Genomic DNA, 13,388 nt, shown 5'->3' with positions numbered 1-13,388 from the left:
TGATTGGTTAAGGTGCGTTTCCAGCAACGTCAGACATCCTGGTCATGTGGTCTCCCCTTCTTCCTTCTTCCACAACAAACCAGCAAAAGTCTTGGTTCTGTGTCCAAACTCGACCCTTAAAATTCACCCCCCACCTCCTGGGGCGGGATAACTCTGCTGGATGCCTTGTGCCTACCCATGTGGCTGGACACTGAAGGATCTACATACAGAGGAATCGGGTTGCCCATTTGATTTGAAGATATATTGTGATAACTTTTAGGAGGTTGTGAGTCGTTCCTTTCTGTCCTTAAAACTTTTTGTTATCTTGTTTCAATTTGGTCCAAACCAACTGTTCCAGTGAGATGCCTGGCCTAGCACTGCAGAATGATTGACAGAATCAGGGCAGACACTTGTATCAAATCGACAGTAACTGTGTCCAAATCTGAATTGAAGGAATGGATCATCATTTTGTTTAGTCTTCCGAGATGTGGAGGGGCAGAGCTAAGGGGCTATTATTGTGTGTGGGTGGATGTCTCCGATATTACAGTGACAAAGTGCAGCTATTGGCTTGCTGGTGGTGGATGGAGTCAGCTGCACCAATGGACCCTGGTAGGTAAATGTGGAGGGATGCACGCTGGAGACCCAAAAATCCTAGACAAAGGCTCATGTAGCTTGTAGTAAGGAAGTCTAACAGAATCCAAAGGTGAACTTTAATCTTTATTGAAAGCCAAGCTTACAGAAAAACGTTTCGCCCCCTACTTGAGTCTTTGTCAAGTACCTGGCAAAGACTCCAGTAGGGGTCAAAAGTTGATATCTGTGTAAGCTTGGCTTTCAATAAAGATTGAGTTCACCTTTGGATGCTGTTAGACCTCCTTACTACAAACTGTGCAGCTACTGGACATCGCGTGCAGACATGCAATGATCGCACCCCTCCATGTCTTGGAAGGAGAGGAAGAGAAAATGTTTCGGCTCCGGACAACGCCTTTAAAGTCTCTCTTATGGTGGAACTGAAACATATTTAATAAAATTATCTAAGATAATACACCATCAAAATATTTCATTTGAATTTTGAGGTGGTGGATAACCATGGCTCTCTAATCTTATGGTCAACATCTGACCGGCTTTACTCATTATACTGTACCTGTATGTTTTTTTAATTCTCACAATTCTATCTATGTGGTCTACATAGCTTTCAGAGGTGTATCCTATGGGAGAATTCCCAACTCACAAAGTATCCACAAGATAGGTGCAAAAAAGCTGATCATCAGGGATCCGACAGTTGGGACCTTGACCGATCACCAGACATAAGTGCACAGTTGGTGCCCCATTAATCTTTTAATGGCTTCTGAACATTATCGAGCACTGAGAGCTAAATATTTTTCTCTTCTTTCATGATTGTGGGTTCCAGTGGTTGGATTCCCACTGATCAGCTTGTTTTTCCCTATCCCGTTGATAAGGGGTAACTTAATAACTTTGTAAAAGAAAGAAATGAAATGGCCAACAAAAATTTTCCTCCTCCACATCTTGAGCAAAATAAAGCCCCCAAAGAGAAGTTCCTATTAAGTTGTGAATGTGTTTGAACCATAATGAAAATGAATACCAACCTGAATTTTGAGGCTTTGATTTCTTTTATATACTTTATTAATATTGCAATGGTCATTTTTGACATAGTAAGTACAAACAAGAAATTCACTTTACATAAATAAATTATATTATAATGTCTTCTAACCTGTAGATAAATACTGAATCATCATGAACAGATTGGCTTTAAATCGGGCAGAGGGCGTTTGTTTTGGCACCTTCAATAAATCCTTTCTACAAATTACTCCTATATTATAAAAACGGCCAAAATTATTACCCTTCACTTTGCCCTAAAATCCTTTTCTGTATCTTATTTCTTCATTTCGGATCCAAGAACATCATCAATGCTCTGAACCTATTTCTTCTCCGGTCTTCCATGATCCAGAACACATGCTTCTTCTATCCTTCTGGCCTTAATTGTCCTTGTGTCTTTCTTTTCCTACAAATCTACTATCGTCTTCCGCATTTCACCATAATGTCCTACTGTACCTATCTACTTTTTAAAAACATTTTCTAAAATTTGAAACAATAAAATGGCCAGAGGAGACCAACTATGCAACACATACTTCTAAGATGTATACGTGGTACATGTTTTATTCGTTGACCATTTTAGATGGGCAATTGGGGAATTTTTTGCCCTTTTCCACCCAACTGACCAATATTAATGCTCTTTTTCGAATGGTCTAGTATGCTTTATCCCAGCATGGAAATCACAGCTATTGCCAGTTCTTCAGGAGAGAAAGCCTATTTTATGAGTATTGGACGGGGCATTATAGTGCAGACAAATGAAGAGTAGCGCTAGAGTACAAAAAGTGTTGCATATGGGTATAATACTGGAAGAGGCAAGGCTAGGCTTTCCCTCACTTGGGGCAAAGTTTCGGTCTTTTGACAGACAGAACGAGTTATCACCCTATTACCACCTTGCGGATACCCCACCAATGCCATCATGCTATGGTTCCGAATACATACATGTGTTTCACGATAATCCCCTTTAAGCAAATTGAAAGATTTCCGTGAACCATTTCTTTCCTGATCTCTGGCCTCCCATTGGCTCTATTTATTGATGACTTAAGAAAGATGCCAAACTAAGACTAACATTAAGTTATTATACATGTATAATAAAGAAGATATGGGAGTTGTATGGTGGTGAGGTAACATAATCAACGACACAAGAAAAATACCCATACATTACTACAATAATACAATATTCTCATGGTATGTACACAATATTGTCCAAATGTTGGTGCCCATGGGGTGATGCCTTTTATTATGACATGACCACAGTGTATACTCAGTTGCCTAGGATGTATTATTTTGGGTGGTGTTGGAGTTACAAGTATACTATATATGTAGGTACAAAAGTGTCCTTATGAAATAAATACTAACCCTAATCCACTATTACTTCATCTGTTGAGTACCATTTATTGCAGGGCAACTTTTCCCTGATTTCCCGGGACATTCCACCAGTGGAAATCCAAGGCTTTGAGCAATTGTTATTAGACTGACAATACAAAGGGAATACAACCATATTGGTTTTACTTATTAGTAGCAAGTTTTGCACAGATGCCCGGGATATCAAAAGGAATGGGAGCTCTACACAAATAGCATTTCACGTAAAACACTGTAATAAAAAATAGACCAGCGAAACTCATTTGGTATTAATCACTATGGCTCCTCATTCCAAATTGACCTCCGGACATTTCTATATTGGTGGAGTACGGTCCGCACTGAGCTGCTGAAGGTTCGTAACAGTCTTGGGCAGCGCGAGTTGGACAGTAAGAAGCCGATGGTTTTGTGCTACAGCCGCATCTGGGTGCTATCCACTGCAGGAGACAAAAAGAGCTTGTTAGAAGATTTCATTGATATCTACAATATTTTATTCCACCTTATTATGCTTATTTTTCCACAAGGAAAGCATTGACTGGAGTACTGTTTGCCCTTATTTCAGTGTAGCTGTGAGCTACTTACAAAACCCTATACAGTATGGGTACAGTAGCCTCCCCACTTCTGCTCTCCTTCCCCTCTTATATATAATGCAAAATCACAGTAAAAAATAAAACTGTATTTTTGGGAAACTAAGACATATCTGAACATAGGCATAGACGTAAAACTTCTTGATGTCTCTTGTTTACATTTTACTCCACTTACAATAAGTGGAGGATATCTAGTATTCCACCATACAATTATTGGTAGAATTATTGGTAGAAACCCTAACGGTTCACTTACCACAAAAGAGATGAACACGAATAGGTAAAATCCTCCGATGGCACCAATGCTGATCAGGATAACAATCCAGAATGGGATGTATTTTTGGGGATCTGGAAGAAGAGAATAGAGTCAATGCCGCTAAATAGTAAAAGCAATAAAATATAAGCACAATACTTCTAACTAAAGGTCATCTCAGAAAATACAGCCTCTTGGGTGATGAGCTTAGGTCTTCTTCTCAGCAACCTCAGAAAACAGCTGATGTTTCCGTTGCATGGTGTGACCAGATCAATGGAGCTCCATCAGGAAAACATGGTGCAAACCCCAAATTTACAGTACATATAAAGTCAAATTTTAACACTGGTGTAAATAAAATGTATGTTGAAGGGCTTTATACATATATGGGGCTTTGAAGTCCAAGGTAACAGCCTTTACACGTCTGTTAGTGCATTTTCTTCATTTAACCCTTTTAAAGACATGAGCTCTCCAGACTATGTGTAGGGTGTGGCTGTATTGTACACCTGCTACTTGCTTGCTCATGTTTTAATCAGTTTTGTTAACCTTTCTCCACCTTTGCTCCCGGCTATGTGGCTTTAAAATCTAATCCAGTTTCCACTGCTGTATACACTACTGATAGCGTTTCTGGAAAAAGTAGTAGTTTATCTTATATAAATAACTGCTTTCATAAAAAGACAAACTTACCGCCATCATAAATGCCAAGTAAATTATTTAGGTAATTCAGGCCTTCAAGGTTTACAGCAGTTGTCGTGTCTGTAGCTCCACTTCCAGTGAAAGGGCCGGTGAAGTCAGTGGTGTTTCCAGTAAAATCCATGGTGCTTCCTGTAAAATTACTAGTGCTTCCTGTAAAATTACTGGTACTTCCAGTAAAATTGCTGGTAGTTCCAGTGAAAGCAGATGTGCTTCCAGTAAAATTGGTGGTACTTCCAGTGAAAGCAGATGTGCTTCCAGTAAAATTGGTGGTACTTCCAGTGAACTCGCTGGTGCTTGCAGTGTTCATTGTGGTACTTCCAGTGCTTCCTGAGGCCGAAGTGCCTGTAGATGTTGGTGTGCTTGAAGTGGGGACTGGTGATGTGTTTACTGTTGTTGGTGGGGGTGATGTTGTTGTGGTTGGTGATTCTGTGGTTGGTGTTGTTGTGGTAGGTGTTGTTGTGGTTGTTGGTGGTGTTGTTGTGGTTGGTGATTCTGTGGTTGGTGTTGTTGTGGTAGGTGTTGTGGTGGTAGGTGTTGTGGTGGTTGGTGTTGTTGTGGTAGGTGTTGTGGTGGTAGGTGTTGTGGTGGTTGGTGTTGTTGTGGTAGGTGTTGTGGTGGTAGGTGTTGTGGTGGTTGGTGGTGGTGTTTCTTGTGCCCCTGTAAATGGAAAAACATAAAATGATAAAGAGCTATTAAATGATATAACCTCATAATCACATTATACAGTGAGTATTGGCAGAGTAATAGTGACCCAACTTCTGAGATTACCCCCAATCACTGGATCAGGAGAACCATGTTCTCCTATTCCTGTAATCAGCCATGGTACAGAGTAATTGTACAAGGTGATTTCTGAGGACATGCCTGGTTCTCCCCATAGAGGATATGTAAACCAACTGTAGATACAGCCCATATAAAATGTAGATAACACAATGTCTTCCCTACATTCTGCAGGTTATTTCTTGAGTGTGAGAACAAGAGAAACACCTTAGAAGATGAAATTGTAATGGGACGCGTGACTCATTCTATAAAACTAAGATGTTATCTGATAAGTGCTGTAAATGAAGTGGTGACTTGCATACTGCAGAACAGAAATCAGACACGATTTGTACTGTGCCTCAGCAGGATGGGATTGCATTGTTTTTGGAAATATACAAAATCTAATGGAATATGATGGTAATTCCTCCATGGATTTCTTCTACGAGGGATGCATATTTGGCTGGAACCATCAAAGGACCAGCAAAACTTTCCTGAACAGCACCTACTTGCAGAAGACAATCCCACTAAGTTAACTATTAAACCTATGGAATTCGAGAGGGTCATCTACATTTATTGTCTTTAATTCAGTCCTAAAAATGTTTTTGGACTTTTGGACTTTTGAGACAACATTGTTCTAAGGTGCACTGCACGTCACTGGTGTTAAGACCTACATAGTGGACAATACTGCTACAGTAACATGTAAGTCAATATGATATTCCAATACCGCAGCCTTCTTTTTCAGAAATATGATAAAATTACAAATTGACTTTTACATATATGTCTACTGTTTATCTGTTTTGGTCTACTGTTCTATAAGGGGCAAAAACAAATAGCTGGAACACCCACGACCAGCTGATATTGACAAGAAAACTGTGTACTAAGGAAGTGGTAAAGAATGACATAGTACTTGGGTGTCCTTTGATGTCAGTAGTCATTGACTTTCCTATTAGAACAGGGGACAGTATTTGCTAAAACTTTTTAGCTGTAGAGAGTCTTCATGGTTGCATAGATGTTTCAGTTAATGATGATAAGGATTTTAATTAGTCATAATAAGGATTCCAAAAAAATTATCATCTGATGTGTGGATTAAGGATTTGTACGCTTGAGACACCTATTAAAGAATGGGCGGAACTTGCAAAGGGAGTTCCCAAAATTCTGATCTGCTCCTGATAAATCCCATTATAGCGTTATCTACATCTAATATTTTAATAATGACCTTCCAGTTGCATATATAGGAATTCCACAATACTGGCATTTCATGTTTCTCTTCTCTATAAACCTATGTATGATGAAACCATAATGAATATATTATATGTTTCAATCCCAAAAATAGCTTTACCTATGTTGTCATTACAGCCCTTACTCTATTAGAATTGATATGTGGAGAGTGTAAAAGATATTCTTAACTAGTAGAGTATAAGAAACTTAAAGAGTCGGAGGAGAATCAAAGACTCTCAACACTCTCAAACCTAAATATAAGCTTTCTTCAAAGTCCATTATAGGAAGAGGAGGGCTGCCTAGAGCAAAATATGGTAATGCTCCTTCTTCAATACAAGATTAAACATTTTTTCTAGATCAAAGTATAACTATCTATAGAAAGTAAAGAAATATAGAGTACTATAGCTTACTTTAGAAACGATTAGTTTTCGCTCCTTACTTTCTTCATTTTAATTCTCCTTTACGCTCATAACTTTAATCACAGTTACATGAAGGATACTGAATTGGATATAAATTCTTATTTTCTTTATTAATTAGATTTTCAATTTCTTGAAGTGATGTTTTTTAAATTTAAATTGTACATAAAATCAGCCCTCAAATTTATTGGTATTGTTTAACTCCCATTTCTTTTTGTATCTCTATAACCATGGTGAACATCAACTTAATTTATCCAGTCTATTTTATTTGGCTTAGGCTACCTTTACACAGAAAAATGTTCAACCTTTAAAGAATTTATGTAAGAATAAAAAAAATTCTAAAAAGAATTAGAGTACAGATAGACAAGTGTAAAGATAGACTACCTACATACCTAATGACTGCTCACAAAATACTCAGTATCTGTTCATATTCAAAAACTAATGTATATATTGTATGTAACCTTTACCTAGTACTGTTGGGCTTAAAATATAGATAGTTACACTTTGATATTTGGCTAGAAACATGGGTGGTTTAGCCATAGAGACTCAATTACTAGTGTTTTACTAACTTAATGTCAAGTAAAACATTATTTAATTAGCTATAATACTTCAAAGAAATTGTCCCAATGTTATATTCCTGACACTTTATACTGTCAAATCTTAAGACTTTATCTTTACTGACAATAATTTATGTTTTGTATAATTTTAAATTTTAAAAATATAAAATAAAAGCTAGATTTAAAAAAAAAATAAAAAATTATAGTCTACCTAAAGAGAACTTAAGAAACTTACCTGCTTTCATAATTAGTAGAAACACCAGTATAAATCCTTTTAGCGCTGCCATTTTTGTACGTCCCATACTAGCACTTCAGATCCCCTTGGCTCATCCACTCCAAAACTCTGGGTTCTATGAGGTATAGCTCTTATATACCCTATGGAAATGTAACATTTATGCATAAACCATTTATGATGTATCAGTTGATAAAAATAGGCGCATACGTTTCTACATAACTTAAAATTCCATGCTTTGTAAATTGGCCTCCGGACCATGTCATGCATTAGATATCTCAATTATTCTGGGATACAATGACCGTAAGATATTCTTCTGCATGTGCCTTACTAATGTGACTCTCACTTGATGGAATGTATGGGAACAGCCCATCCGTAAAAAGGTTTCAACTGGGACAAACTACAGAATAATTGGACTCATTTCCGAAGAGGTTTACAATACGTAAGATGGTACAAACAGACATTTACAGTCAGATTAAGACTGATAATGTGGGAAAAGAGCGACCGGGATGGATTTGATACTACATCTATGGCTAGGTAGGGGGGGTCTACACGTTATGAAGATCAAAGATGTCCAATGTTCAATGCTCAAAAGTAGAGTCTTCTTAGTTTTTCACAAAAAAAAGTTTTAAAAGTTTAAAATTACGAATAAGGCTTCGTCTTCATCTAAAAGTTTAAAACTGCTAGTTAGAGAACAAACATGGGTGGTCCATATGCTGGGCCCCCATACAGGACATCTGTTATTGAGCTTGGCATTAAAGGCTTCTTTTTTGCTTGTTTTATCTGATGAGTGACAGTAGAGAACACAACCACACTCGTATCTGGTATATAAAAAATTTTAACACTTTCTACTACTTATTCAATTTAGGTTAATTGCTAATTTTTTAGATCAGATATTGAATTCATATTACTGGTTATTTAAAACCATTAAAGGGGTATAACCATCATATTAAGTTATCAAAATGACCAATCCCAAGAATGGGGAAAAAACTGTTCCTGGAAAGGATGGTTTGCACCGCTCATGTTTGGTCAGCACTTCAATTATTCTGTGGGGCTGGTGAACATTTAAAAGTTTATTGCTCCATGGTCCTGTAGAAAATGAATGGAACACTAAACACACACATGCACAGTGCACCAGGAACAATTTTTTTTTACAATTTCCGGGATTGGGAGGGGGCCCATCGGTCAGATTCCCACCAATCAGCTAGTTATCCTTTACGACATGGAGAGAAAGGAGCTGTTGCACATCACACCTATGGCTGACACTAATGCCACTCGGCTATATTTAAAAACCAACGCCAGGATGTTGGTATATAATTTGATTAAACCATATTGCCCCCTGTACCACGTGCCAGTCTCCTGGTTCACGTGGGTCCATACACTAACTCTACACTGTGTCGGTCAGCGACCGAAAACCCCACAAAGCGCGCACATGCAGGGAAGGGAGGCCATGGAATGGCCCTGCAACCCCAATGTCACAGGACCAAACCCAAAGTGCCCCCCCCCCAAACCCAGCAGGCACCACCGGCGGAGAGAGCTGCCGCCAAACAACACAAGTTGGAATGTGGTCTTGTAATCACCATTACTGCTGAAGGTAGAATGGGAAAGATATGAGGTACTGACATGTGAGCACCGGTGTATCCTGCTAACTTGGGTCATGTGGGTCTTACAAAGATGAGTGCCAACTGCTCAGAAAAGGGAGAAAAATAAACTACGACATGGAGAGAAAGGAGCTGTTGCACATCACACCTATGGCTGACACTTATGTCACTCGGCTATATTTAGAAACCAAAGCTAGGATGTTGGTATATAATTTGATTAAACCCTATTGCCCTATGTACCACATGCCGGTTTCCTGGTTCACATGGGTCCCTAGACTAACTCCACAATGTGTCGGCCATCGACCACCAACCCCCGCAAAGCGTGCACAAACTGGGAAGGGAGGCTATGGAATGGCCCTGCAACCCCAATGTCCCAGGACCAAATCCAGAGTGCCCCCCCCCCAAAACCCAGCAGCAGCCCCACCACCAGCGGAGAAAGCTGAAGCCAAACAACACGAGTGTGAATGTGGTCTTGTAATCACGCATTGCGGGGTTGGCAGTCGCTGACCGACACAGTGTGGAATTAGTGTAGGGACCCGTGTGAACCAGGAGATTGGCACGTGGTACATGGGGCAATATGTTTGATCAAATTATATACCAACATCCTGGCGTTGGTTTTTAAATATAGCCGAGTGGCATTAGTGTCAGCCATAGGTGTGATGTGCAACAGCTCCTTTCTCTCAATGTCATAGTTTATTTTTCTCCCTTTTCTGAGCAGTTGGCACTCCTCTTTGTAAGACCCATATGACCCAAATTAGCAGGATACACCTGTGCTCACATGTCAAGTACCTCCTATCTTTCCCATTCTACCTGCAGCAGTAATGGTGAGTACAAGACCACATTCCAACTCGTGTTGTTTGGCGGGAGCTCTCTCCGCCGGTGGTGCCTGCTGGGTTTGGGGGGGGGCACTTTAGGTTTGATCCTGTGACATTGGGGTTGCAGGGCCATTCCATGGCCTCCCTTCCATGTATGTGCTCGCTTTGCGGGGTTCGCGGTCGCTGACCGACACAGTGTGGAGTTAGTGTAGTGACCCATGTGAACCAGGAGACCGGCATTTGGTACATAGGCAATATGGTTTGATCAAATTATATACCAACATCCTGGCGTTGGTTTTTAAATATAGCCGATTGGCATTAGTGTCAGCCATAGGTGTGAGGTGCAGCCGCTCCTTTCTCTCCATGTCGTATTTTAGCTAGTTATCTTTTAAAAAAGCGATAACTTTATGAGATATAAATACCCCTTTTACCTCTTAAGGACCCAGTGTATTTTGGCTTTAAGGATATTGTTATATTTTAATAGATTAGACAATTTTACATATTTTATTTGTAAAATGGTAAAGGGGAATTTAAACTTTTATTGGGGGAGGGGCTTTGTGATTTTTTACATTTTTTTCCCCACTTTTTAAGGCAGCCTAGGCAACTGTTACTAGTGATCATTAGATTGCTTACACTGGTTAGTGCTATGTCATTGCATAGCATTGATCGGTGTTATCTGCACTTTTCTCATAGAGAAGATCAATATTTGGGTTGTACAGAGGCAAGTATTAGACTTCTGGGAATCAGGGACCTGCCACTGACACTTAAAGGACAACTCCCACAAAAAATTATTTTTGCTCATTTAACACACATTACAAAGTTATATAACTTTGTAATGTGGTTAAATACGCGGCCTGGCCCCCTTCCCCCACTTTCGGATCCCCAACCCCCCGCCCGGAAGTTAAAGAATATATACATTACCTATTACGATCGTCACGGTCCTCTTCTCCCGGGCGGCATCTGGTGACGACGACGTCAGAGCCGGGGGGCGGTCCGGGTCTTCTTCCTCCTCGGCGTCTTCATGCAAAGTGAATGGGGATGAAAAGGCTGCTGGTGCACATGCGCACCAGCAGCCTTTTCATTGGCTGGAGCGCATCACATGGCTTCCAGCTTGCTCAGCCCTGATTGGCTGAGCTTGCTGGAAGCCATGTGATGCGCTCCAGCCAATGAAAAGGCTGCTGGTGCGCAAGCGCACTGGCAGCCTTTTCCATCCCCTGGAACCAGAAGTCGGAGACATCGCTGGATGGCGGACGGCGGCGACGGAGAGGCGGACGGCGGGCGAATCGAGTGGCGATCGTCACCGGAGAGATGGTGAGTATGGTGTCTGTGTGTGTCTGTGTTTTTTTTTTTGGGGGGGTCCCGCGGGAGTTGTCCTTTAAACACCACAGTCGGTGCTACTGACTATCATTAATGTGAGGGCTCAGCTGCTGATAGCAGCCGGTCCCCACCCTCTATGAGCTCCCTTCATAAAGCCCCTGGACTTAATGGTGTACCAGTACAGCATGGGTCCTTAAAGTTTCACTGTTGTTATAACTTTCAAAATCTAAATCAGCAGGTAATGTGATACAAAGCAAGTTTGCAATTTGCATTTTTTATTATTATTATTATTATTATTATTATTATTATTATTATTATTATTATTATTATTATAAGCTATACTTACTTGTATCCAGGTCCAGTCTCCTGAAGCTTTTTGGTCTTGTGCTGTTTGAAAAAAAGAGACTTAACACATGCAGTCCCTTCCAGTACAGACTGACACGGCTCAATGTATCCATCAGTCACATGACTGCCTTCTCTGTGACAGTGCAGATGACCTGGAAACACTGGACTTCCTGTGTTTGGATTGGTCAGTTCGGACATTTTTAAAACTATTTTGCATATGTAATGTTTAACAATCCTCACTTTCTGTTATAAGTTTGGCTGGCAATTTTTTTTTTCTTTTTACAGTGGCTTTCCGTAACAACTGACAACTGTTTACAATTATGGGGGTACATACATAGACAAAAATTACAGAGATACACATGTAATTATAAAACCAAAGGTGAGGGGTGAGAGCCCTGCTCACAAGAGCTTACAGACTATGAGAAGAGGATGGAGAAGAAAGGCAGAGGGGCAAAAGTGCTTCATTGTTACTATGGTCATGACATCTCTAGGTCTGAGTGCTTGACGGAGGGGGTTGAACAAATTAGGGGACCCGATAGGCCTGTTTGAGAGCTTTGTGGGTTTGTATTGTATCCTGTGCTTATTAGGTAGCCAATGTAGTGACTGACACAGGTAGGAGGCATCAGTGTAGATACTGGCACAGGGGGAGGCATTGTTATAGGTACTGGCACAGGGGGAGGCATCAGTATAGTGACTGGCACAGGGGGAGGCATTGTTATAGGTACTGGCACAGGGGGAGGCATCAGTGTAGTGACTGGCACAGGGGGAGGCATTGTTATAGGTACTGGCACAGGGGGATGCATCAGTGTAGTGACTGGCACAGGGGGAGGCATTGGTATAGGTACTGGCACAGGAGGAGGCATCAATGTAGTGACTGGCACAAGGACAAACATCAGTGTAGTGACTTGCACAAGGGGAGGCATCAGTGTAGTGACTGGCACAGGTAGGAGGAATCAGTGTAGTGACTGGCACAGGGGGAAGCATTGGTATAGGTACTGGTAGAGAAGGAGGCATCAGTGTAGTGACTGGCACAGGGGGAGGCATTGGTATAGGTACTGGCACAGGGGGAGGCATCAGTGTAGTGATTGGAACAGGGGGAGGCATCAGTATAGTGACTGGCACAGGGGGGGGTATGGGTATAGTGACTGACACAGGGGGAGGCATCAGTGTAGTGACTGGCACAGGGGGGGGTATGGGTATAGTGACTGACACAGGGGGAGGCATCAGTGTAGTGACTGGCACAAGGGGAGGCATCAGTATAGTGACTGGCACAGAGAGAGGCATCAGTATAGTGACTGGCACAGGGGGAGGCATCAGTATAGGGACTGGCACAGGGGGAGGCATCAGTATAGTGACTGGCACAGTGGGAGGCATCGGTATAGTGACTGGCACTGGGGGGAGGCATCGGTATAGTGACTGGCACTGGGGGGAGGCATCGATATAGTGGCTGGACAGGGAGATGAGTCTGGCTGCTGCATTAGGAAAAGACGACTGGAGAGGGGAGAGTTTAGAGGAAGGAAGGCCGATTAGGAAGGAATTGCAGTGATCAAGATGGGAATAAATCAGAGCGACAATGACAGTTTTAGGTGAATTAACAGTAAGGAAGGGTCAGATTTTAGAGATGTTATTTAGATGCAGGTGACAAGAACATGAAA

At 41.1% G+C, this 13,388-nt stretch overlaps 1 protein-coding gene across 1 annotated transcript; it reads right to left on the bottom strand.

Moving 5' to 3' along the window:
* Positions 1-1,588: 1,588 nt before the first annotated feature.
* LOC138766315 (uncharacterized) lies at positions 1,589-7,774 on the bottom strand. Its single transcript, XM_069943832.1, has 4 exons — positions 7,659-7,774; positions 4,468-5,133; positions 3,787-3,878; positions 1,589-3,383 (listed from the first exon to the last, which is right to left on the bottom strand). Exons 1-4 carry the CDS (start codon positions 7,723-7,725, stop codon positions 3,219-3,221), a joined length of 990 nt encoding a protein of 329 aa, XP_069799933.1. The 5' UTR covers positions 7,726-7,774; the 3' UTR covers positions 1,589-3,218.
* Between the last annotated feature and the right edge of the window lie 5,614 nt (positions 7,775-13,388).

Source organism: Dendropsophus ebraccatus, chromosome 10 (genome assembly GCF_027789765.1).
Source record: "Dendropsophus ebraccatus isolate aDenEbr1 chromosome 10, aDenEbr1.pat, whole genome shotgun sequence".
Classification (NCBI taxonomy): Eukaryota; Metazoa; Chordata; class Amphibia; order Anura; family Hylidae; genus Dendropsophus; species Dendropsophus ebraccatus.
This window is presented reverse-complemented; position numbering and strand designations above follow the sequence as displayed.

Coding starts and splice junctions, on each gene's coding strand:
- LOC138766315 (XM_069943832.1), bottom strand. CDS start 7,725: ATGGGACGTACAAAAATGGCAGCGCTAAAAGGATTTATACTGGTGTTT. Junction 5,134..7,658: donor TCTACTAATTATGAAAGCAG/GTAAGTTTCTTA, acceptor TTCCATTTACAG/GGGCACAAGAAACACCACCA. Junction 3,384..3,786: donor TCGTGTTCATCTCTTTTGTG/GTAAGTGAACCG, acceptor TGTCTCCTGCAG/TGGATAGCACCCAGATGCGG.